At 45.2% G+C, this 27,079-nt stretch overlaps 1 protein-coding gene across 1 annotated transcript in view; it reads right to left on the reverse strand.

Moving 5' to 3' along the window:
* LOC109869095 (syntaphilin) overlaps positions 1-26,283 on the reverse strand; it is a 33,050-nt gene extending 6,767 nt beyond the window's left edge. The window contains exons 1-3 of the mRNA XM_031804256.1: positions 26,059-26,283; positions 9,468-9,587; positions 5,574-5,675 (exon numbers count right to left, since the gene is read on the reverse strand). Coding sequence (XP_031660116.1) covers positions 5,574-5,675; positions 9,468-9,517 — 152 coding nt within the window. The 5' untranslated portion in view covers positions 9,518-9,587; positions 26,059-26,283. The remainder of the gene's footprint in view (positions 1-5,573; positions 5,676-9,467; positions 9,588-26,058) is intronic.
* Positions 26,284-27,079: the final 796 nt, after the last annotated feature.

The raw sequence follows: 27,079 nt of genomic DNA on the forward strand, positions 1-27,079 counted from the left end.
GACTAATGTCTTGAGATGTTGCTTCAATATATCCACATTTTCCTCCTTCGTGATGCCATTCATTTTGTGAAGTGCATCAGTCCCTCCTGCAGCAAAGCACCCCCACAACGTGATGCTGCCACCCCTGTGCTTCACGGTTGGGATGGTGTTCTTCAGCTTGCAAGCTTCACCCTTTTTCCTCCAAACATAACGATGGTCATTATGACCAAACAGTTCTATTTTTGTTTCATCAGACCAGAGGACATTTCTCCAAAAAGTACAATCTTTGTCCTCGTGTGCAGTTGCAAACCGTAGTCTGGCTTTTTTAGGGGGTTTTGGAGAAGGGGCTTCTTCCTTGCTGAGCGGCCTTTCAGGTTTATGTCGATATAGGACGCGTTTCCTTCCTGCGCGGTATGACGGCTGCGTGGTTCCATGGTGTTTATACTTGCGTACTATTGTTTGTACAGATGAACGTGGTACCTTCAGGCGTTTGGAAACTGCTCCCAAGGATGAACCAGACTTGTGGAGGTCTACAATGTTTTTTCTGAGGTCTTGGCTGATTTCTTTTGATTTTCCCATGATGTCAAGCAAAGAGGCACTGAGTTTGATGGTAGGCCTTGAAATACATGCACAGGTACACCTCCAATTGACTCGAATGATGTCAATTAGCCTATCAGAAGCTTCAACATAATTTTCTGGAATTTTCCAAGCTGTTTAAAAGGCACAGTCAACTTAGTGTATGTAAACTTCTGACCCACTGGAATTGTGATACAGTGAATTATAAGTGAAATAATCTGCCTGTAAACAATTGTTGGAAAAACTACTTGTGCCATGCACAAAGTAGAAGTCCTAACCGACTTGCCAAAACTATAGTTTGTTAACAAGAAATTTGTGCAGTGGTTGAAAAACTAGTTTTAATGACTCCAACATAAGTGTATGATAACCTCGGACTTCAACTGTAAATTATGTTCTGCAACACAGACCATTAAATTGGACTTTCTGAATGGATGAAAGCGAAAACAAAGTAGGACGTCAACAATGTCATCGACTTTCAATAAATGAGAAAGGTGAAAGGTTATAAACCAGCCAACAACAGATCAGCTTGCGTGTGATGGTTTTAGAAAATGCCTGGATTCAACCTACATCATGCCATGGACTTCGTAGCATAATGTTCCGTTGTTCTAACATACTAACATGTCTAGTGATATTCAATTATATTTTTAAAAAGTAAATCAGAAGTTCCAATTAATATTACATTTTTTTAAATATTCAACGACAAAGCATCTTGGCATTAAGACCAAATCCACGCCTAGGGAACAGAGAGCGATAACAGAGACAATGAGATAGGAGGGCTAGAGAGAGAGGGCTAGAGAGAGAGGGCTAGAGAGAGAGGGATATAGAGAGAGAGGGATATAGAGAGAGAGGGATATAGAGAGAGGGATATAGAGAGAAGGATATAGAGAGAGATATATAGAAAGAGGGATATAGAGAGAAGGATATAGAGAGAAGGATATAGAGAGAAGGATATAGAGAGAAAGGGCTAGAGAGAGAGGGAGAGGGCTAGAGAGAGAGGGCTAGAGAGAGAGGGCTAGAGAGAGGGAGAGAAAGGCATATGGAGAGAGGGAGGGAGAGAAAGAGAGAGGTGTATATATAGAGAGAGAGAGGGATAGAGAGAGAGAGAGAGAGAGGTGTATATATATATAGAGAGAGGGATAGAGAAAGAGAGAGAGAGATGTATATATATATAGAGAGAGGGATAGAGAAAGAGAGAGAGAGAGAGAGGTATATATGTATATATATAGAGAGAGAGAGAGAGAGAGGTGTATATATATATATAGAGAGAGGTGTATATATATAGAGAGAGAGGTGTATATATAGAGAGAGAGAGGTGTATATATAGAGAGAGAGAGGGAGAGTTGTGCTGACCGACAGTGCCGCTCCGGAGACTTGGCAGTGAGATATCCTCGATCCGTTGGGCGCATTGAAACCATAAAGCCTGTCTCCATTGGAATGTAGTCTAGCTCTATAAACCTGCAGTAGTCAAACCTGACCAAAGACAACAGGCTGATACGGTGAGGTGGTGTTGATAGTGGTGTCTGTGAGACTGAGATGCAGGCTAGAACCAAGTGACCAACATCAATAGTACTTAGGACTTATGTCCTGTGTTGGCCAAACACGTCGACCATGGGCATCATGGGATATGTAAAGGGAACACCTCTAGTCTGATAGGGAGAATCTTTACAGTCATTAAAGACTGTGGCCTGGGTTGTTCAGAGCAGAAGCACTGGTTAATAGTGGATTCAGGTATTACCGCTCCTTTAAAACTGGTTCATTATAATGTATTCTTTAGGCCTGGGAGATACCTTCACACTGGTTAAGTGTACATACATCAGCTTTGTTATTTTATGAGAAAGATCGAAGGCAGAGAAACAACTACTAATGATGAACTTGCCCAGTCGAGGTCTGCTATAGGCTAACAGGGCATCTGAAGAGGACTTCACCTCAACATTATTCTCCTTAACGAAGACATGTTTAAACCATGATTAATGGTAATCAAACTATGATTAAAGACATGCTGACATGGCAAACATATGTCTGGTCCACTTCTCACACTGTTCTTACCTGTCCCCCCCCTCTTACCTCACATAACCCGTAAGAAGAAAAAAAACACACACAGCAAAAACAACTAACTAAAAAGTCACCAGAATTAAAAAAAATAATAATAAATAAAATCTCCCCAAAACATTTGAAGTATTAACTTCTGTTGAAATTATATTCATGTACAGGTAACTGCCAAAATAAAGGAAACACCAACATAGTGTCTTAATGGGGTCGTTGGGTCGCCACCAGCCAGAACAGCTTCAATGCACCTCGGCATAGATTCTACAAGTGTCTGGATCTCTATTGGAGAGATGAGACACCATTCTTCCAGGAGAAATTCCCATAATTTGGTGTTTTGTTGCTGGTGGTGGAAAACACCGTCTCGGTCGCCGTTCCAGAATCTTCCATAAGTGTTCAATTGGGTTGAGATCTGGTGACTGAGACGGCCACGGCATATGGTTTACATCGTTTTCATCAAACCATTCAGTGACCACTCGTGCCCTGTGGATGGGGGCATTGCCAAAATAATGGCCTGCCCAGCATTTGTAAGCATGATGAGATGCTTATGGCTTTATTAACTCAGCCACCACACCTGCTTGGAAGTACCTGCTTTAAATATACTTTGTTTCCCTCATTTACTCAAGTGTTTCCTTTATTTTGGCAGTTACATGTCGTTTTCCAATGCTATTAGTGAGGGGAAGGGGCACTGTGATGGTCAACTCCTGTACCGTATTCATCTGTCACTGTTGACCAATTGGTCGATTTACTAATGACAGCCAATTAAACAAAGCAATCAAAGGCTGTCTGTTATCTAGGAGGACAGGGGTTTTGCCCAATCACTGGCTTCCAGACTGGGTGGGAGGAGATAAGCAAAACAGCTATGACAGATATAGCAGCCTGGGGATTGTAGGAAGGGTCAGGATAGGGTATGACAGGTTATGACAGGGTATGACAGGGTATGACAGGTTATGACGAAGGCCAACAGCATACAAACAGAAAGCACGGTCAAGCTGAGGAGAGCAGTGGAAGCAAGCCTGGAAAGAAAGGTAGAACATGTCAAATATATAGACTAAATAAGGGGTTTGGCACAACTGGAGTCCACCATTACATGTCCAGCTATGTTTATAGCATTTTGTGACATCTGCTGATATGAAAATGGCTTTATAAATACATTTGATTGATTACATATCTTCTCCTTTGAGATGGACCCTGGTAGGTAAGTGGTGTGAGGAAGGCTGGTGTTATTATGTGTAGGAAGGCCGGGTGGTATAAGAGAAAGCCGTGTGGTATAAGAGAAGGCCGGGTGGTATAAGAGAAAGCCGTGTGGTATAAGAGAAGGCCGGGTGGTATAAGAGAAGGCCGGGTGGTATAAGAGAAGGCCGGGTGGTATAAGAGAAGGCCGGGTGGTATAAGAGAAGGCCGGGTGGTATAAGAGAAGGCCGGGTGGTATAAGAGAAGGCTGTGTGGTATAAGAGAAGGCTGTGTGGTATAAGAGAAGGCTGGATAGTATAAGACAAGGCCGGGTGGTATAAGAGAAGGTTGTGTGGTATAAGACAAGGCCATGGTGCTATAAGGGAAGGCCGTGGAGGTACAAGTGAAGGCCGGGTGGTATAAGACAAGGCCGGGTGGTATAAGACAAGGCTGTGTGGTATAAGACAAGGCCATGGTGCTATAAGGGAAGGCCGTGGAGGTACAAGTGAAGGCCGGGTGGTATAAGACAAGGCCGGGTGGTATAAGACAAGGCCGGGTGGTATAAGACAAGGCCGGGTGGTATAAGACAAGGCCGGGTGGTATAAGACAAGGCCGGGTGGTATAAGACAAGGCTGTGTGGTATAAGTGAAGGCCGGGTGGTATAAGACAAGGCCGGGTGGTATAAGACAAGGCCGGGTGGTATAAGACAAGGCCGGGTGGTATAAGACAAGGCCGGGTGGTATAAGACAAGGCCGGGTGGTATAAGACAAGGCCGGGTGGTATAAGACAAGGCCGGGTGGTATAAGACAAGGCTGTGTGGTATAAGTGAAGGCCGGGTGGTATAAGACAAGGCCGGGTGGTATAAGACAAGGCCGGGTGGTATAAGACAAGGCCGGGTGGTATAAGACAAGGCCGGGTGGTATAAGACAAGGCCGGGTGGTATAAGACAAGGCCGGGTGGTATAAGACAAGGCCGTGTGGTATAAGACAAGGCCGTGTGGTATAAGACAAGGCCGTGCGGTATAAGACAAGGCCGTGCGGTATAAGACAAGGCCGGGTGGTATAAGACAAGGCCGGGTGGTATAAGACAAGGCCGGGTGGTATAAGACAAGGCCGGGTGGTATAAGAGAAGGCCGGGTGGTATAAGAGAAGGCCGGGTGGTATAAGAGAAGGCCGGGTGGTATAAGAGAAGGCCGGGTGGTATAAGAGAAGGCCGGGTGGTATAAGAGAAGGCCAGGTGGTATAAGACAAGGCCGGGTGGTATAAGACAAGGCCGGGTGGTATAAGACAAGGCCGGGTGGTATAAGACAAGGCCGGGTGGTATAAGACAAGGCCGGGTGGTATAAGACAAGGCCGGGTGGTATAAGACAAGGCCGGGTGGTATAAGACAAGGCTGTGTGCGGAATACTCCTATACAGAATGGTTGCATGAAGTGAGACGAGAATGTGGACAGAGACAATGCTCTTATAACTAACATACAGTAACTAACTGTGGTCCTGTTTGAAGATGGTTTGAGATTGTCCAGCACTGTCACTTTAACCACAGCTGTACAGTACATTTACTGTTGTCAATCACCTCATCAAGCTATTGGCTATAATATTGGCGATGTCAGTGTACCACCCAATCTGTTTGGTGCATCTGAGGGTTTATCAGTGAATATCAGAGATCCATTGATCTCTGTCTGTCTGTCCAGCTATGACTACAGCACATCTCCTCCTCTCCATGTACAGTACATTCTAGTGGTTCTGCAGCTACAGCTACAGAGCATGCTCTCTGGGACAGTATAACAGAATTGTGTCTCACGCAGGGCGCGTGGGTAGGGGTACGGGTACGGGCGAGGAGGAGGACGACGACAGCGTTTGCTGCAAGCGGCGTTTGGGCTGCAGAGGATTCAGAGGGTTGAATCTGGGAAGAGAGACGAGAGACAGATTTCATGCTACCGCTGCTCTGTAGCTAGGACATTGCACATTAGTTATTCATTTAGGTGAAAGATCAACGTAAAGACATAAAGACATGGAGTGCAAGGTGACAGTACAGTAACACTTATGTAGAATAAATGAACTACTGACCAGATATAAGCTCCATTTATAGAAACTCTACACACCACCACATTCACTTTAGCTAACAAAACAAATTCATGGTCCAATCACTGTCAGATAAAAAGAGAGAAAAGCAAATCTCTCAAGTGCTGACACAATCATGACTGCAGAGGGAGGGAGGGACCGAGAGAGAGAGAGAGAGACACACAGAGAGAGACACAGAGAGGGACAGAGAGAAATGAGAGAGATAGTGAGAGAGAGAGAGAGAGAGAGAGAGAGAGAGAAGCATTGGCCTGTTAACAATCGGAAATCGGTATTTTTGGGCGCCGATTTCCGATTATTATTATTATTTATTTTTATTTTTATACCTTTTATTTAACTAGGAAAGTCAGTTAAGAACACATTCTTATTTTCAATGACTGTCTAGGAACTGTGGGTTAACTGCCTCGTTCAGGGGCAGAACGACAGATTTTCACCTTGTCAGCTCAGGGGTTCCAATCTTGCAACCGCACAGTTAACTAGTCCAACGCTCTAACCATTGCACTCCACGAGTAGCCTGCCTGTTACGCGAATGTAGTAGAAGCCAAGGTAAATTGCTAGCTAGCATTAAACTTATCTTATAACTACTGATCCAGTTTAGCAGGCAATATTAACCAGGTGAAATTGTGTCATTTCTCTTGCGTTCATTACACGCAGAGTCAGGGTATATGCAACAGTTTGGGCAGCCTGGCTCATTGAGAACTAATTTGCCAGAATTTTACGTAATTATGACATACATTGAAGGTTGTGCAATGTAACAAGAATATTTAGACTTAGGGATGCCACCCGTTAGATAAAATACAGAACGGTTCCGTATTTCACTGAAGTAATAAAAGTTTTGTTTTCGAAATGATAGTTTCCAGATTCGATCATATTAATGACCAAAGGCTCGTATTTCTGTGTGTTATTATGTTATAATTAAGTCTGATTTGATAGAGCAGTCTCACTGAGCAGCAGCAGGCCCGTAATCATTCATTCAAACAGCACTTTTGTGTGTTTGCCAGCAGCTCTTTGCAAGCACATCGCTGTTTATGACTTCAAGCCTATCAGCCTAATGGCTGGTGTAACCAATGTGAAATGGCTAGCTAGTTAGCTGGGTGTGCGCTAATACTGTATCACTCGCTTTTAGATTTGGAGTAGTTATTCCCCTTGCGCTGCAAGGGCCGTGGCTTTAGTGGAGCGATGGGTAACGAGTGTGGCTGTTGTCTATGTGTTCCTGGTTCGAGCCCAGGTAGGGGCGAGGAGAGGGACGGAAGCTATACTGTTACACTGGCAATACTATAGTGCCTATAAGAACATCCAATAGTCAAAAGGTATATGAAATACAAATGGTATAGAGAGAAATAGTCCTATAAATACTATATTAACTACAACCTAAAACCTCTTACCTTGGAATATTGAAGTCTCATGTTAAAAGGAACCACCAACTTTCATATGTTCTCATGTTCTGAGCAAGGAACTGAAACGGTAGCTTTTTTACATGGCACATATTACTTTCTTCTCCAGCACTTTGTTTTTGCATTATTTAAACCAAATTGAACATGTTTCATTATTTATTTGAGGCTAAATTGATTTTATTGATGTTTTATATTAAGTTAAAATAAGTGTTAATTCAGTATTGTTGTAATTGTCATTATTACAACAACAAAAAATATTTAAAAAATTGGCAGATTAATAGGTATCGGCTTTTTTGGTCCTCCAATAATCGATATCGGTGTTGGAAAATCATAATCGGTCGACCTCTAGTTCACACACAACATTTACTATTCAAGGAGACTCCCCATCATTAGAAATGGTCCCTGGGTGGGACAGAACCATTATCTTCACCACTGAGTATTTCTTGTGGGTGATAATAAGATGATAAAATAGAGGATGTATGGAGAACAACAGAGAGATGCAAGAGAAGTGATGATTTTTACCCCTTACGATATTATCATGGATGTTTTTGTTGAATTAACAGATTCACAAGCATGTGTGACAAGTTACAGAGAGTATCATTTTAGTTCTAAATTAAATTTAAAGGTTAGCTAAGAGGTTGACTAAGAGGTTAACTAAGAGGTTAACTAAGAGGTTGGCAAAGAGGTTGGCAAAGAGGTTGACTGAGAGGTTAACTAAGAGATTGACTGAGAGGTTGACTGAGAGGTTGACAAAGAGGTTGACTGAGAGATTGACTGAGAGATTGACTGAGAGGTTGACAGAGATTGACTGAGCGGTTAACTAAGAAGTTGACTAAGGGGTTGGCAAAGAGGTTGACTAAGGGATTGGCAAAGAGGTTGACTAAGGGATTGGCAAAGAGGTGACTGAGAGGTTGGCAAAGAGGTTGACTGAGAGATTGACTGAGAGGTTAACTAAGAGGTTGAATAAGATGTTGACTGAAGGGGGTTGACTGAGAGGTTGACTAAGAGGTTGACAAAGAGGTTGACTGAGAGATTGACTGAGAGATTGACTGAGAGATTGACTGAGAGGTTGACAGAGATTGACTGAGAGGTTAACTAAGAGGTTGACTAAGGGGTTGGCAAAGAGGTTGACTAAGGGGTTGGCAAAGAGGTTGACTGAGAGGTTGGCAAAGAAGTTGACAGACTATTTGACTGAGAGGTTAACTAAGAGGTTGAATAAGATGTTGACTGAAGGGGGTTGACTGAGAGGGTTGACTGAGAGGTTGACAAAGAGGTTGACTGAGAGATTGACTGAGAGGTTGACTGAAAGGTTAACTAAGAGGTTGACTAAGGGGTTGGCAAAGAGGTTGACTGAGAGATTGACTGAGAGGTTAACTAAGAGGTTGAATAAGATGTTGACTGAAGGGGGTTGACTGAGAGGTTGACTAAGTGGTTGACTGAGAAAGGTTGACTGAGGAAGGTTGACTGAGGAGGGTTGACTGATAGGGTTGACTGAAGGGGTGACTAAGAGGTTGACTGAGGAAGGTTGACTGAGGGGTTGACTAATAGATTGACTGAGATGTTGACTAAGAGGTTGAATAAGATGTTGACTGAAGGGGGTTGACTGAGAGGATTGACTGAGAGGTTGACTAAGTGGTTGACTGAGAAAGGTTGACTGAGGAAGGTTGACTGAGGAAGGTTGACTGTTAGGTTTGACTGAAGGGGTGACTAAGAGGTTGACTCAGGAAGGTTGACTGAGGGGTTGACTAATAGATTGACTGAGATGTTGACTAAGATGTTGAATAAGAGGTTGACTGAGGGGTTGACTGAGAAAGGTTGACAGAATATTGACCTAGGGGGTTGACTGAGAGGTTGACTGAGGGGGTTGATTGAGAGGTCGACTGAGGGGGTTGATTGAGGAAGGTTGACTGAGAGGTTGATTGAGGAAGGTTGACTGAGAGGTTGATTGAGGAAGTTTGACTGAGAGGTTGACTGAGGGGGTTGATTGAGGAAGGTTGACTGAGAGGTTGATTGAGGAAGGTTGACTGAGAGGTTGATTGAGGAAGGTTGACTGAGAGGTTGATTGAGGAAGGTTGACTGAGAGGTTGACTACATAAGAGTTAAGTTAATCTAAAAAGAAAGTGAAAGGAGAAAGATTGCGGACGAATTAGAGAAATGACGACAGACAGAGAGAGTATGAGTTTTAGATAGGTAGGTAGGTAGGTGTCTCTGCAGTGCTGTACCTGCGTGAGCCAGACGCAGATCTCCGACTGGAAGGGACAGGAGCAGACATGGAGGCAGACTCCTCTCTCCTCTCCTCGTCTTTCTCCGTGTCTCTCTATCACTCTGCAGTGACAGCCAGCCTGAGAGGAAAACCATCGACACACAAACAGGTACTGACTCTGTGGAAGGACATGACATCACATACTGTTTTAAACCAACAAAACAAGCTAATATATTCAAGTACGAAGAAGACAGTGAGGTCACACACACACACACACACACACACACACACACACACACACACACACACACACACACACACACACACACACACACACACACACACACTTCCTTGGTGAAAACGATGGATGTCTCTGCATTGTGCTGAGAGCTGACACAAGATGGCAGGAGCCAGGGATGGCACAGATCTGGGATCAGCCCAGACAGACAGAACATCAGGGAGAAGCAGCCAATCACCACTCATTCGTCTGACCACAGGCCTGAGATGGGAGAGAGCAGTGTTTGTGCTTCAACAGAAAACAATTCTGTATTTGATTTAGTGATAATAAACTAAACCTAAATAAAGTCTGTCAAGACAGTTGTTTTGATCTTTCAATACGATCTAATAAACATGCTGTCAAAGCTCAGGTTGAAATTCATCGCAACGTTGGGTGAAGGCCAATTATAAGATATGGGTCTGAAGGTACACAGTCTGTCTAGTGATCAAGGTACACAGTCTGTCTAGTGATCAAGGTACACAGTCTAGGGAGACAATCAGTGATGGATTGAGAGAGACAGACCTGATTGGGGAGGTAGAAAGGGAGAGGCAGGGTGATCATCAGGCATAATGAGAGGAGAGAGAGGGGGAGAGGTAGGGTGATCAGCAGGCATAATGAGAGGAGAGAGAGGGGGAGAGGTAGGGTGATCAGCAGGCATAATGAGAGGAGAGAGAGGGGGAGAGGTAGGGTGATCAGCAGGCATAATGAGAGGAGAGAGAGGGGGAGAGGTAGGGTGATCAGCAGGCATAATGAGAGGAGAGAGAGGGGGAGAGGTAGGGTGATCAGCAGGCATAATGAGAGGAGAGAGAGATGGGAGAGGGGGAGAGAGGAGAGAGAGAGAGGGGAGCGATAGAGTGATCAGCAGGCATAATGAGAGGAGAGAGAGGGGGGAGAGAGAGGGGAGCGATAGAGTGATCAGCAGGCATAATGAGAGGAGAGAGTGGGGGGAGAGAGAGGGGAGCGATAGAGTGATCAGCAGGCATAATGAGAGGAGAGAGAGGGGGAGAGAGAGGGGAGCGATAGAGTGATCAGCAGGCATAATGAGAGGAGAGAGAGGGGGGGAGAGAGAGGGGAGCGATAGAGTGATCAGCAGGCATAATGAGAGGAGAGAGAGGGGGGGAGAGAGAGGGGAGCGATAGAGTGATCAGCAGGCATAATGAGGGGGGAGAGAGGGGAGAGAGAGGAGAGAGAGAGGGGGGAGCAATAGAGTGATCAGCAGGCATAATGAGAGGAGAGAGAGGGGGGAGAGAGAGGGGAGCGATAGAGTGATCAGCAGGCATAATGAGAGGAGAGAGAGGGGGGAGAGAGAGGGGAGCGATAGAGTGGATCAGCAGGCATAATGAGAGGAGAGAGAGAGGGGGAGAGAGAAGGGGAGCGATAGAGTGATCAGCAGGCATAATGAGAGGAGAGAGAGGGGGGAGAGAGAGGGGAGCGATAGAGTGATCAGCAGGCATAATGAGAGGAGAGAGAGGGGGGAGAGAGAGGGGAGCGATAGAGTGATCAGCAGGCATAATGAGAGGAGAGAGAGGGGGGAGAGAGAGGGGAGCGATAGAGTGATCAGCAGGCATAATGAGAGGAGAGAGAGGGGGGAGAGAGAGGGGAGCGATAGAGTGATCAGCAGGCATAATGAGAGGAGAGAGAGGGGGGAGAGAGAGGGGAGCGATAGAGTGATCAGCAGGCATAATGAGAGGAGAGAGAGGGGGAGAGAGGGGGAGAGAGAGGAGAGAGAGGGGAGAGAGAGAGGAGAGAGAGAGAGAGGGAGCGATAGAGTGATCAGCAGGCATAATGAGAGGAGAGAGAGGGGGGAGAGAGGGGGAGAGAGAGGGGAGCGATAGAGTGATCAGCAGGCATAATGAGAGGAGAGAGAGGGGGAGAGAGAGGGGGAGAGAGAGGGAGCGATAGAGTGATCAGCAGGCATAATGAGAGGAGAGAGAGGGGGGAGAGAGAGGGGAGCGATAGAGTGATCAGCAGGCATAATGAGAGGAGAGAGAGGGGGGAGAGAGAGGGGAGCGATAGAGTGATCAGCAGGCATAATGAGGGGGGGAGAGAGGGGGAGAGAGAGGAGAGAGAGAGGGGGAGCAATAGAGTGATCAGCAGGCATAATGAGAGGAGAGAGAGGGGGGAGAGAGAGGGGAGCGATAGAGTGATCAGCAGGCATAATGAGAGGAGAGAGAGGGGGGAGAGAGAGGGGAGCGATAGAGTGATCAGCAGGCATAATGAGAGGAGAGAGAGGGGAGAGAGGGGGAGAGAGAGGGGAGCGATAGAGTGATCAGCAGGCATAATGAGAGGAGAGAGAGGGTGGATAGAGGGGGGAGAGGAGAGGGAGCGATAGAGTGATCAGCAGGCATAATGAGAGGAGAGAGAGGGGGAGAGAGAGGGGAGCGATAGAGTGATCAGCAGGCATAATGAGAGGAGAGAGAGGGGGAGGAGAGAGGGGAGCGATAGAGTGATCAGCAGGCATAATGAGAGGAGAGAGAGGGGGGGAGAGAGAGGGGAGCGATAGAGTGAGCAGCAGGCATAATGAGAGGAGAGAGAGAGGGGGGAGAGAGAGGGGGAGCGAGAGTGATCAGCAGGCATAATGAGAGGAGAGAGAGGGGGAGAGAGAGGGGAGCGATAGAGTGATCAGCAGGCATAATGAGAGGAGAGAGAGGGGGGAGAGAGAGGGAGCGGATAGAGTGATCAGCAGGCATAATGAGAGGAGAGAGAGGGGGGAGAGAGGGGAGAGAGAGGAGAGAGAGGGGGGGGAGAGAGAGGAGAGAGAGAGAGAGGGGAGCGATAGAGTGATCAGCAGGCATAATGAGAGGAGAGAGAGGGGGGGAAGAGAGGGAGAGAGAGGGGGGAGAGAGAGGGGGGAGAGAGAGGGAGAGAGAGGGGGGAGAGAGAGGGGGGAGAGAGAGGGGAGCGATAGAGTGATCAGCAGGCATAATGAGAGGAGAGAGAGGGGGGAGAGAGAGGGGAGCGATTAGAGTGATCAGCAGGCATAATGAGAGGAGAGAGAGGGGGGAGAGTACATGCAGGGAAAGAGGGGATTAAACCCATCAATAATAGAACACAGGATTTAGTGAGCTCAGGAGCCAAGTGTCCACCCTAAGGATGCCGCCCCTAAACCTCCCTCAGGCTTCTCCATAAACCCACCCATCCTTCTGTCTGTGTGGGCTCAGAGCTACTGAGGTGGCCTCCTTTTTGCTCCCTGTTCTGACTTCAAGAGGCCTTCTCAGTTTCCCAACCCTCCTTACTCTCTCACGGACTGGTCTTGACCTCCTCCTCTCCTCCTCATCACCTCTCCTCCTCCTCCTCATCCCCTCTCCTCCACCTCATCCCCTCTCTTCCTCTCCTCCTGTCTTCTGAAAATACTCTCCAAAATAGTTATTCCTTTCTTGTCCATCTTCCTTCCCTCTGTTATCAGTTATGTGTTGTATGTGGAACCATAGTTTGGCTAGTAGGCGGGATCTAATGTGGAGGTGGGGTCTACTCTATCCATCCATCCATCTGTGGTACTGTGTGGCTAAGTTGGAAGAGCATGGCACATGCAAAGCCAGGGTTGTGGGTTAGATTCCCACGGGGGGCCAATATGAAAATGTATGCACTCACTACTAGATTAGAGTGTCTCCTAAATTATATATATATATATATCTCTATACAGTGTTTTTGATCATGAAAGGGCCCTACTCTTATGTGAACACAGCCAGTCCATTAGACTCTCAAAGACAATGCTACACTGTAGTTTATGTTGTTCCACTTTCCTTGCCTGGCAGGATTGAGCAGTAATGTACTGTTTGTTCCAACCCTGCAGTGTAGAGTAACTGTGCTGAATCACCCTTTGACAGAGAGAGACCCAGCTGGTTGTCTCCTTATCTCATCACTCATAACCCCCTCTGGGATCTCTACAGCCACAGGGCGTGAGCTAGGAGGAAGCCATGATGGCTTTCCTGTTATTGGCTGTCACTTAGCAACATCAAACCCTCTGCACCAATCAAAGCCTTTTCGGAAAAAAGGGTAACATGATTAAATACAAAAATAAAACAATCCCTCTTACACACACACACACACACACACACCACACACCACACACACACACACACACACACACACACACACACACACACACACACACACCACACACACACACACACACACACATAAAGTAGTAGTAAACAGAGTAAAGAAGATCAGATCGATAGGAGCTGAACTCTCTGGGATGTTTCCTGTCGTGCTGAGCAATTAGTGCTTTTTGAGGTCAGTTTTGTTTAGGTTCGATTATTAAAAATAATGTTTTTAAAATGTTGGTTTCAATCATTTTTTTGACACGTTAAATGCATTATGAAATAATGGCATTAAAATCATTTTAGATCTTTTAATGGAAATTCCAAAGCCAAAAATAGTGGACATTCAATTGCCAAAACATAGAAAATATTCCATTGTCTCTGTCAGCTCTACATTGGGTAGACATCGATATAAAAATAATAAATGACTATGAAATAATAAAATATGTATATATTACTTCGTTTTTATTTGATTACTTTATTATTTGTCTCTTCTCAAAGTCATCATCTCTGCTCAGACAGTAGCAGCCAGCTAGACAACGTTCTCTGTGCTCCCCATACTGTACCGTCTGTAGTCATCATATTTATCTAGGCTGCCAAAGTATGCCGCACAGCTGTCTGACGAAATCATTTGACTAGCTAGTTCTTCAAAGTAGATATGGCATAGTTTCACGAACTGTCACTCTCTATCCCTCTCATTGCTTATGTTGTGTAGCCTACATTCCTCTCTCATGCGATCTGTGCGTAAAAGTGCATTCGTCAGCCTCAATGGATTATGGTCAGTGTAGTTAATTACCACGTTTTTGCGCTGAACTAGGATGTATATTTGCTTAATGAAAACTACAACTCCCTTAAGCCCAGTGTCAAACATCATTCTTGATTTAATTTCTCTCGTGAATGATTTGATTTCTCTTTAGATTATTGCTGCGTTGGGCTCACACAAAAAAAGAACAGAAATGGAATTCAAGTAATTGAACCGACATCGGACAATTAGTTGTTTAATAAGCGGGGAAAAAAACGACATCTGTGTTAATCACTCAGCACTAGACTTTCCGATCCTCTTCTTCTCTGCTCCAGCCTACAGCACAATATCCCTGGTTGACAGGAGCAGGCAGGCAGTATGTCCTACTACTTACATCATAAGGCATTCATACAGGATTTATTAAGCTCTCTTATGTAACAGCATCCCCAGCCAGAACCACTGGCAGCATCAGAAAGGTCCAGCAACATGCAGAATCTTCAACGCTGATGACAGAGACATGTGGACAGAGAGAGAAGAGAGGGAAGGAGGCCAGAGATCGATGGAGAGTCTTCATATATTAGAGAGAGAAAGAAATAGAGAGAATGTTCATGTTCTCCCGGGGAAAGGTGACCTCGACTAATCTCATACACAACCAATAACTTCCTGTACAGGACGCTGCAGCGCGCATGTGTTTGAGGAAGAAAGATATAGATAGAGAGAGAGGGAGAGAGAGAGATGGGGAAGAAAGAGAGAGAGAGATGGGAGAAAAGAAGAGAGAGAGATGGGAAGAGAGAGAGAGAGAGATGGGAAGAGAGAGGAGAGAGAGATGGGAAGAGAGAGAGAGAGAGAGAGAGAGAGATGGGAAAGAGGAGAGAGAGATGGGGAAAGAGAGAGAGAGAGATGGGAAGAGACTGAGAAAGATGGGAAGAGACTGAGAAGATGGGAAGAGAGAGAGAGGTGGGAAGAGAGGAGAGAGAGATGGGAAGAGAGGGAGAGATGGGAAGAGAGAGATGGGAAGAGAGAGAGAGAGATGGGAAGAGAGAGAGAGAGATGGGAAGAGACTGAGAAAGATGGGAAGAGAGAGAGAGGTGGGAAGAGAGAGAGAGATGGGAGAGAGAGAGAGAGATGGGAGAGAGAGAGAGATGGAAGAGAGAGCGAGAGATGGGAAGAGAGAGCGAGAGATGGGAAGAGAGAGCAAGATGGGAAGAGAGAGCAAGATGGGAAGAGAGAGAGAGGTGGGAAGAGAGAGAGAGATGGAAAGAGAGAGAGAGAGAGATGGGAAGAGAGGGAGAGATGGGAGAGAGAGAGAGAGAGATGGGAAGAGAGAGAGAGAGAGAGATGGGAAGAGAGACAAAGAGAGAGGGAGAGAGAGATGGAAAAGAGAAAGGGTGTTTTTCCTGTCACTCACACGTATACGTGTTGATGAACATGGAGTGGGAGTCTGACACGTGTGATGAACATGGAGTGGGAGTCTGACACGTGTGTTATATGTGCTGCTGTACATACAGAGATGTACAAAAGTATGATGGCACCTGCTCGTTGAACATCTCATTCCAAAATCATGAGCATTAATATGGAGTTTGTCCCCCCTTTGCTGCTATAACAGCCTCCACTCTTCTGGGTAGGCTTTCCACTAGATGTTGGAACATTGCTGCGGGGACTTGCTTCCATTCAGCCACAAGAGCATTTGTGAGTTTGGGCACTGATGTTGGGCGATTAGGCTCACAGTCGGCATTCCAATTCATCCCGAAGGTGTTCGATGGGGTTTAGACCAGGGCTCTGTGCAGGCCAGTGAAGTTCTTCCACACCGATTTCAACAAACCATTTCTGTATGGACCTCGCTTTGTGCACAGGGGCATTGCATGCCGAAACAGGAAAGAGCCTTCCCCAAACTATTGCCACAATGTTGGGGAAGCAGATAATCGTCTAGCATGTCATTGTATGTGTTAAGATTTCCTCCTCCACCAAACTTTACAGTTGGCACTATGCAGTCAGGCAGGTAGCGTTCTCCTGGCATCCGCCAAACTCAGACTCATCCATCGGACTGCCAGATGGTGAAGCGTGATTCATCACGCCAGAGAACGTGTTTCCACTGCTCCAGAGTCGAATGGCGGTGAACTTTACACCACTCCAGCCGACGCTTGGCATTGCGCATGGGGATCTTAGGCTTGTGTGCGGCTGCTCGGCCATGGAAACCCATTTCATGAAGCTCCCAACAAACAGTTCTTGTGCTGGCGTTGCTTCCAGAGGCAGTTTGGAACTCGGCAGTAAGTGTTGCAACTGAGGACAGATGATTTTTATGCGCTGCGCACTTCATCACTCGGCGGTCCCATTCTGTGAACATGTGTGGCCTACCACTTTGCGGCTGAGCCGTTGTTGCTCCTAGATGTTTCCACTTCACAATAACAGCACTTGCAGGTGCCCGGGGCAGCTCTAGCAGGGCAGAAATTTGACGAACTGACTTGTTGGAAAGGTGGCATCCTATGACGGTGCCACGTTTGAAAGTCACTGAGCTCTTCAGCAAGGCCATTGTACAGCAGATCTTTGTCTAGGAAAATTTCATGGCTGTGTTAAATTTTTGTACACTTGTCAGCAACGGGTGTGGCTGAATAAACTAATTTGAAGGGGTGTCCACATACTTTTGTATATATAGTGTATATTAATGTGCTTGAAAAATGAAACAACGCAGGTTAATATTTCCCTCTTCTGTGTTTCAGTAGACTAGTGAAACTCTCTGTGGCTTCTGACTCACAATGTACAGTACACCTACGGATTGGATAGAGAGACAGAGTGACTCATAGCAGCTCTATCACTGTCCCTGGGTACACACACAGTATGGGCCTGAGGGCGCAGTCACACCAGAAACCTAGTCTCTCTCTCTCTCTCTCTCTCTCTCTCTCTCTCTCTCTCTCTCTCTCCTCTCTCTCTCTCTCTCTCTCTCTCTCTCTCTCTCTCTCTCTCTCTCTCTCTCTCTCTCCTCTCTCTCTCTCTCTCTCTCTCTCTCTCTCTCTCTCTCTCTCTCTCTCTCTCTCTCTCTCTCTCTCTCTCTCTCTCTCTCTCTCTCTCTCTCTCTCTCTCTCTCTCTCTCTCTCTCTCTCTCTCTCTCTCTCTCTCTCTCTCTCTCTCTCTCTCTCTCTCTCTCTCTCTCTCTCTCTCTCTCTCTCTCTCTCTCTCTCTCTCTCTCTCTCTCTCTCTCTCTCTCTCTCTCTCTCTCTCTCTCTCTCTCTCTCTCTCTCTTCTCTCTCTCTCTCTCTCTCTCTCTCTCTCTCCTCTCTCTCTCTCTCTCTCTCTCTCATTACGAACCTGGTAGCTGGTGGGAACAGCTGCTATAGAATAAGTTACATACGTTTGCTTTAGGCCCAATGGCATAATAGCTCTATGTTTGTTTTTCAGCGCTGCACTTCTCCTCCCTGGATGATGATAACTCACACGCTCTTATCAGGACGGCCGGCACAGCCAGCCGATAGTGGAGTTTGTCCCCGCTCACTACACCAGCCCAGAACAGCTCCTAATGCCACACATATTAACATCATCACACTGACAAAATGTATGAGTAGAGAGTACACTCCCAGTCACAACCAAAAGATCAAACAACTTTAAGTAGGACTCCCAGCTAAGTAGGACTCCCAGCTAAGTAGGACTCCCAGCTAAGTAGGACTCCCAGCTAAGTAGGACTCCCTGCTAAGTAGGACTCCCTGCTAAGTAGGACTCCCTGCTAAGTAGGAATCCCAACTAAGTAGGACTCCCAGCTAAGTAGGAATCCCAACTAAGTAGGACTCCCAGCTAAGTAGGACTCCCAGCTAAGTAGGACTCCCAGCTAAGTAGGACTCCCTGCTAAGTAGGACTCCCTGCTAAGTAGGACTCCCTGCTAAGTAGGAATCCCAACTAAGTAGGACTCCCAGCTAAGTAGGAATCCCAACTAAGTAGGACTCCCAGCTAAGTAGGACTCCCAGCTAAGTAGGACTCCCAGCTAAATAGGACTCCCAACTAAGTAGGACTCCCAGCTAAATAGGACTCCCAGCTAAGTAGGACTCCCAGCTAAGTAGGACTCCCAGCTAAATAGGACTCCCAACTAAGTAGGACTCCCAGCTAAGTAGGACTCCCAGCTAAATAGGACTCCCAGCTAAGTAGGACTCCCAGCTAAGTAGGACTCCCAGCTAAATAGGACTCCCAGCTAAATAGGACTCCCAGCTAAGTAGGACTCCCAGCTACAACCCTAAAAACATGGTTCAGCTCTGACAGGACACAGCTCCAGTGCAGTAGTCTACCTCTAACTGGGTTCAGGTAGGCTTCTCCTGCATGTCCAAAGGGACAGTGTGAGCTCTGAGGCCAAGTGGAGAGTAGCTTGCGGCACTCGGCAGGACAACACATTTCATTACGAAGAATCTCAAAAAAATCCTGCCTAGTCACTGCACTGCAGAGCAGCTTACAGCAGCAGAGCTCTGTACACCCATCCACGAAAATGCTACGAGAGGGGAGGGGGAGGAAAACAGGAGAGGGAGGGGGAGAGGAGTGAGGGAAGAGAGGGGGAGAAGAGGGGTGAGGGAAGAGAGGGGAGGGAGGGGGAGAAGAGGGGTGAGGGAAGAGAGGGGAGGGAGGTAGAGGGAAGAGAGGGGGAGGAGAGGGGGAGGAGGAGAAGCGACGTGGAAAGGGGGAGAAGAGGGGGGTGGAGAAGAGGGGTGAGGGAAGAGAGGGCAAGGAGAGCGGGAGAGGGAAGAGAGGGGGAGGAGAAGCGAGGTGGAGAGGGGAGCCATGTTGGGCTGACATCTGGATATAACAGGTCAGGAGCCAGCACCGGTCCCCTTCTGAGAAACAGCAAGAGCACCTCCACTAAAGTGACACAGATTATCATAACAAATGTTGCCACATCCAATGTTTATGTGTGTTACCATCTTTGTTAACATATTCAGGAACCTCTCCTCGCCTTGGAATTGTGGTTTAAGCAAGCAGGCCTGATATATAAACTACGTATACATATTAGGACTGGGAATTGCCCCCAGGGACCTCACAATACGATATTATCACCATACTTAGGTGCTGATACGATATGTATGGCAATTCTCACGATTCTTACGATCCTATATGTATTGCGATTTGATACTGCGATTTGCTGTACCAGACATTGCTCACCATATGTCTGGTACAGAGGCACAAAAGACATCCATTAGGAAACGAGTTTTGATCAGTATGGGAAATAAAAGTACAGATTTGTTTTGTTTTTAAGTAGATAGAGAACAAGCTTTAGGAGGAAAAATACCAGCGTTTTGGTGCAGGTACATCTGACTAGCACAAAAAAATAATATTGCAATAATGTCAAATATAACATTGCAATAATGTCAAATATAATATTGCAATTAATCGTAGAATATAATATCCCGATATGGATGGATTTTTCCACCATCGCTACTACACATACAACTACTGTAAGTGTCTATGTTACAACCATGTTGCTTTTCTCTCCATACGTTGTGTTTTGAAACCACTCAAATAACTTTGGTACGGAGAGGGAAATTCCAACTATTGGACAGTGGAGATCCTAAGCAGATGAGTCACAGCCAACATTTGTATTGCTAACCATGATTTGCTCTAATCTGTTGGGTCCGGAGTTAAGATGTGTTTGAATACCCATACTAATATACTGTATACTCCATACTTAATGAGTATATACAATTAGTTCATTTTAGTACACTGTAAACAAACAGTATCCTTTCAGTTGAGCGTACTAGCTCTTCGCCTGTCTACCGGAAGTTGATGCTGTTGCTATGCAACCTCTTACTAGCATAAGTAGTAACTTTCTTAGCATAACAAATGACTAGCTAGACATTTTACGACTTTGTGCGTGTGTTCTTAAATACAATCTGGAGTACCAGAGGGTGTTCAGCGTGCGCTCTCGCCGTTTGGAGCGTTTGTTTCCACACTGGAACGCTCTGGCCGAGGATTAGGGTTGACCCCAACGTTCTAACGTTGGCTAGCTTGCTAGCTACTTCCAGAAACAAATTAGAGAACACGTCACTATGACCATTTTTACTCGCCCTAGCAGAGCTGGTTAGGTAGTTTTCATGTTATCAGAGCGTCGGTGACTGTAACTGTGCTGCTTTCAACAATGTAATTATGCTCTTTTTGCTCCAGCCATATTCAACGGGTGTTCAGCGTTCGTAAAATTCATCAGTTGCTCTGGTACGTTAGTAAATTCATCAGTTAATCTGCGCTCTGGTACGTTAGTAAATTCATCAGTTACTCTGCGCTCTGGTACGTTAGTAAATTCATCAGTTACTCTGCGCTCTGGTACGTTAGTAAATTCATCAGTTACTCTGCGCTCTGGTACGTTAGTAAATTCATCAGTTACTCTGCGCTCTGGTACGTTAGTAAATTCATCAGTTACTCTGCGCTCTGGTACACTCAGATGAGAGTGCTCTGAAATCGGAGTAGATAACCACAGCGAATTTACGAAAGCACCAGAATGTCCATTGAGAACGCACAATGACTATACCACTTCGCTAAGCTAAGAATTACAGGATTCATCATGTCAATAAATGTTTGGTAGTTAGTTAGATAGCATATAGTTAATATACTGTCAGGTTTGATGTATTAGTAGGCAACTAACGTTAGGTAGCTAGCTAACATACCGGTACATACTGCTGTAATGATGTGGTTCGTAAAGGACAGCATAGCTAACACATTTTCAGCTAACACATTTTCAGCCAACATAACTTATTTGAAAAGTCATAACATTATTACATTGCCCAACATTTTGTAAACATTTGTCATAATTAGTTAAAGCAATGAATTTGTATCCACTCTCATTGGATATTTTCCTCCATTTTCTTCAAATCTGAAAATGATGTGAAGCCACGCCCATTTTCTGAAGAATTGCATTATGGGCCCTAAAAGCACGGAAATAGTGTCCACTGCTTGTATATTTTGTATTTTCGCCGTTGTAGTACGACATCCGGTAACATTTGGCATACTAACTATATCCATACTATGACCAATAAGCATACTACATACTCAATTTACATCACAAATAGTACGGTTAGTAAGGTTAGTACGAGTATTTGAACACAGCTTTAGTTTTTCAATTTGAGCGCTCTCCAGAAAGATCCTGACATCCCGTTGCAGCATCCTGCCCCTAACTGACCAGAGACTCCTCTCGCTGAGCAGTCTATCTGTGATGTTATCAGGACCTCTAGAAACCCTGTTGAACCAGAGACTGTGCGAGTGTACTGTACATGTGCCCAATGGCCATTAGCGCTCCCTGTTAGCTCCATACTGCTGTTAGGAGTGTTATTTACAGGCTTGGCTCAGGACATTGTCCACCGTGATTCACCCCCATTGCCAAGAAAGCAACAACAAAAATATGAAGTACATGTGGATTCGTAATCTCACTAAGCACAATATTTCTCTCTGAGCCATGATCAGTGTAGGGACATGGTGGAACAGGAAATACATGTTTTCTACATTCAATCTTTCGATTAGATTGCCTTCAGGATGAAGATGGCATTGTGTACAGGGACATCACATTATTAACAAAGAAGAAACCAAAAGTAGCTTGTTGGGAAAACATGCAAAACTGGGACAAATTGAAAAAGATGTCCCAAAGAGACAAGTTCACAGGAAATGAACCTGTCAAAATGAACTAAACTGGAGTACTATGGTGACTTTGTCAAGTTTAAAAAGGTCCGATGTTGGAAAAAAAAGAATACCCTGAATAAGCGTTAATATGGCGATCTCTGTTTCAGTACTATTGACAGATGCTTGGAATTCTAGAGTTCAGCATTTGTACTGTGGAGAGCGATCGGCTCACAGGAATAATGACATGAAAAGGTCTTTCCAGGAAGAAAGAAGCTTGGAAGAGGAAGGCTCCTCTAACTAGAACTTTGGTAGCCCGTTTCAGCATATTGACTTATCCAACTAAACTTTAGGATTGTGAATAATAGAGAAAAGATATATGCAGACATCCAGTGAGTAATATACTGTGGGTTCAGTGGTTAGAGTGCTATAGGAGAGGGTCACTGGCTCAGATTACATTCCTGTTGCCCTTCAACAAGATGGTGTTATAGTTGGATATCACTGCATGCAAATCCCCAATGAAACAAAGAACAAAGAATCAGTCAGATAATGCAAATTAAATCAACCCATCTATCCGTCAGTCATTCAGACTGCTTTCATTTAGCATGAAATGCAATTCCCTTGCCTGGAGTCACTGCAGTAATTGTGCTAAATGCTTTACTTATATAGTGAGCAGTGTCCGGGTGAAAGCTTGGAGCACATTGAGACCATAAAGCCGGTGAAAAGACAACTGCTTAATGGACTAACAAAGCTGCTTGTGGGTCTAGGAGGAGAAGTCAATCCAAATCAAATCAAACCGAATACAACAGGTGCAGACCTTACCGTGAAATGATGAATACAACAGGTGCAGACCTTACCGTGAAATGCTGACTTTACAAGCCCTTAAACCACAATGCAGTTCCAGAAATGGAGTTAACAAAAATATTTACTAAATAAATTACAGTGAAAAATGTAATAAAAAGTAACAGAATAAAATGACATAGCAATAACGAGGCTATATACAGGGGGTACAGGTTAGTCAAGGTAATGTAGATGTAGGTAGGGGTAAAGTGGCATAGATGCATAGATAATAAACAGTCCGGGTGGCCATTTTATTAATTGTTCAGCAGTCTTATAGAAGCTGTTAAGGAGACTTTTGGACCTAGACTTGGTGCTCCGGTACCGCTTGCTGTGCGGTAGCAGAGAGAACAGAGAACATATGAGCCATGACCAACCTTTCAAAGCACTTCATGGCTACTGTGAGTGATATGGGGCGGTAGTCATTTAAGCAGGTTACCTTAGTATTCTTGGGCACAGGGACTATGGTGGTCTGATTGAAACATGGGGGTATCACAGACTCGGTCAGGGAGGGGTTGAAAATGTCAGTGAAGACACTTGTCAGTTGGTGCGCGCATGCACTGAGTACATGCTCTGGTAATCCGTCTGGCCGTGTGGCCTTGTGAATGTCGACCTGTTTAAAGGTCTTGCTCACATCGATTACGGAGAGTGTGATCACACAGTCGTCCTTAACAACTTGTGCTCTCATGCATGCTTCAGTGTCGCTTGCCTCAAAGCGAGCATAAAAGGCATTTAGCTCATCTGGTAGGCTCGTGTCACTGGGCAGCTCGCGGCTGGGTTTCCCTTTGTAGTCCGTAATAGTTTGCAAGCCCTGCCACATCTGACGAGCATCAGAGCCTGTATAGTAGGAATCAATCTTAGCTCTGTATTGATGCTTTGCTTGTTTGATGGTTCATCTGAGGTCATAGTGGGATTTCTTATAAGTGTCCGGTTTAGTGTCCTGCTACTTGAAAGCGGCAGCTCTAGCCTTTAGCTCGGTACGGCTGTTGCCTGTAATCCATGGCTTCTGGTTGGGATATGTACTTATGGTCACTGTGGGCATGACATCGTCAATGCACTTATTGATGAAGCCGGTGACTGAGGTGGTATACTCCTCAGTGCCACTGGATGAATCACTTATATAGCTGGTCTTAGTGCCAGCATTGGTTTGTGGTGGGAAATAGACGGCTATGAATAATATAGATGAGAACTCACTTGGTAGATACTGTGGTCTACAGCTTATCATGAGGTACTCTACCTCAGGAGGAGTTGGAGAGAGAGATATGTACAATGGAGACTGTCAGGAAACAGCATGCTATGACAGTGATGGCCAAGCTACCATGGAGACAGTCATTCCACCACTTATCCAAAAGGTGAGCTGCCCAATGCCCAGTAACAGACTGGATCAAGGGTGTGTTTTTAATATCAGGATGTGTGTAGCTAGCGAATATGATACTGGCAGTGGATTGGTCATTCGTTCACTGGGATTGGACAGCAGAAAATTGCCTGACCCTGCAGGCCTGGTCCAACCTCTAGCCCTTACACCTTCAGTGTTTGCAGATCTGAAGGGAAAGCATCACTGAGTCCATTGAAGGCTATAGGTGGTGGCACAATAACTGGACAGCTTCTACCCCCAAGCCATAAGACTGCTAAACAAGACTGCTAAATAGCTAATCAAATGGCTGCTACTGTCTATTATCTATCCTGTTGCGTAGTCACTTTAACCCTACCTATATGTACATATCTAGCCCAATTATCCCGTACCCCTGCACATCGACTCGCTACTGGTACTTCCTGTATACAGCCACGTTATTTTCTACTTCCTGTATATAGCCATGTTATTTTTACTCGTCATTGTTATTCATTATTCACTGTGTATTTATTAATTGGGTCACTATTTAAATTTTTATATATATATTTTTATATTGTGTCTCTGCATTGTTGAAAAATGACCTTGTAAGTAAGCATTTGACTGTTTGTCTACACCTGTTGTTTATGACACGTGACAAATAAAATGTGATTTGATGTGATCAATCCTCTCCAATCTGCAAACACTAAAGAGGATGTTGTTAGACAGGAAAGGACCAGGCTATGGTTGTTTTGGAAACAAGCAGAGGTTGTTTTGGAACCAGGCAGAGGTTATATGTGGGGTGAATGCAGGGTGAATGCAGGTTGTATGTGGGGTGCATGCGGGGTGTATGTGGGGTGTATGTGTGGAGCATGTGGGGTGTATGTGGGGTGCATGCGGGGTGTATGTGTGGAGCATGCAGGGTGTATGTGGGGTGCATGCGGGGTGTATGTGGGGTGCATGCGGGGTGTATGTGGGGTGCATGTGCTCTCAACAACTGGGCCCTTCATCAACATATGCACCAACAACCACAATGCAAAGCTGAGTCACTGCAGACTCCTGGGAAAACAACATATATTTCTAGAGGACATTTGGAGAGAGTGTGAGTAACCTGACCTACAATCTAGAATGTCCCCACCAACAAACACAAAGTCCAGAGCCCTTTCACAAGCCAGATGTTTATATTTCCGTGAGATTTCCTATTTTACTGAAAATCGAAAACTACTGCAAGGTCAAATTGCATGCCAGGAGACCAGTCACGACTTTAGCAGGCTACTAAAATGGCAGGTGTTTGGCTTGAGATTACTGTGCTTTTTCCCAACGCTTACTGAACCTGCCATTTATATGAACCATCTCTATCAAAAGCTTTCCAAATAGATTGCATCAATAATGTATAACGCCAATTCTCAAATGACCGGCGCGTAATCTGCAAGGGTTGCGATCACCTGGCCGGAGAATAGCCTAGTACCGCTACTACCAACGTATAGCGCAGGATGACAAGGTAAATACACATCTGCGCTGCATCCTAGCAGCAGCAGGCTCGCTGCTGGACAGCGACACAAACAAACAACCAACCATCATAACATTAGGCCTATGCTATAAGTGCGTGCGTAACTCTGCTCTTTATAAACAATATTATTTTCGGCTTGGCAACATCTTGCAGCTCTCTCTGCATGTCTCCATTTCTCTAATACTCTATTCATACTTATTCACAGTCATTGATGTGCTCTACACCGGAGCATCCTTAGTAAAATGACAGCAAAGCCAAATGGCATTAGGCTACAACGACTTGAATCGAAAAAGAATGAGGTTTACCTGTTCCCCCTTCCGTATTTATTTTTACGGTTCCATCGTTATAGCCCGGGATGGTTTACCGCCTGCCTTCTTGATTACCCCGCGATTCCCGTCTCCGGTAAGGACTCGGTGTGCCTCTGCTCGGGCGCTGGAGGTGGATGACCGGAATGCCTGAGTTGCGTTTGAGAGCCGCACGGAAAGACAAGTGCATTGTTGAAAGCAGATGCGTAATGCTACGTTGGTTCTTAAAGGGAAACACCGATCTTCCTATCAAACGTGCATCTTAATAACAGTCCTGGGCACAAACAAAGACTGAATCAGGAGTGAACTCATGTGTCTGCAGTTTATACAATTCTTCACATAATTTATGTTCTGAACAAAATATTCACTGAACAAAAATATAAATGCAACCTGTAAAGTGTTGGTGTCAAGCTGAAATAAAGCTGAAATAAAATACCACAGAAATGTTCCATAAGCACAAAAAGCTTATTTCTCTAAAATGTTGTGCGCACGTTTGTTTACATCCCTGTTTTTGAGCATTTATTCTTTGCCAAGATAATCCCTCCACCTTACAGGTGTGTCATATCAAGAAGCTGATTAAAAAGCATGCCATTACACAGGTGCACCTTGTGCTGGGGACAATAAAAGGCCACTCTAAAATGTGAAGTTTTGTCACACAATACAATGCAACAGATGTCTCAAGTTGAGGGAGTGTGCAATTCGCATGCTGACTGCAGGAATGTCTGAGCTCGACCTGTTGAGGTAAAAAAAATACAAATAATAATACGAATTGTTTGAGCCCCACCTGTTGCCTGTTTTGCATGTTATTTTGACATTAGTATGTGTCACATATCGTTATATCTACCGTAGTTTTGATTGGACTGATCATGTCAACATAATACATTCAAAATCTTAGCTAGCAAACTAGCAGTCATCATCATGAATTAAGTTGACAATCTACTGGCAAAACCTTTTCAATCCTTGTCATATGAAGATAAATAATGAAGAGAAATTATAGATAAAAACGTATTGGTGCTCATTG

This window comes from Oncorhynchus kisutch, linkage group LG24 (genome assembly GCF_002021735.2).
Source record: "Oncorhynchus kisutch isolate 150728-3 linkage group LG24, Okis_V2, whole genome shotgun sequence".
Lineage (NCBI taxonomy): Eukaryota > Metazoa > Chordata > Actinopteri > Salmoniformes > Salmonidae > Oncorhynchus > Oncorhynchus kisutch.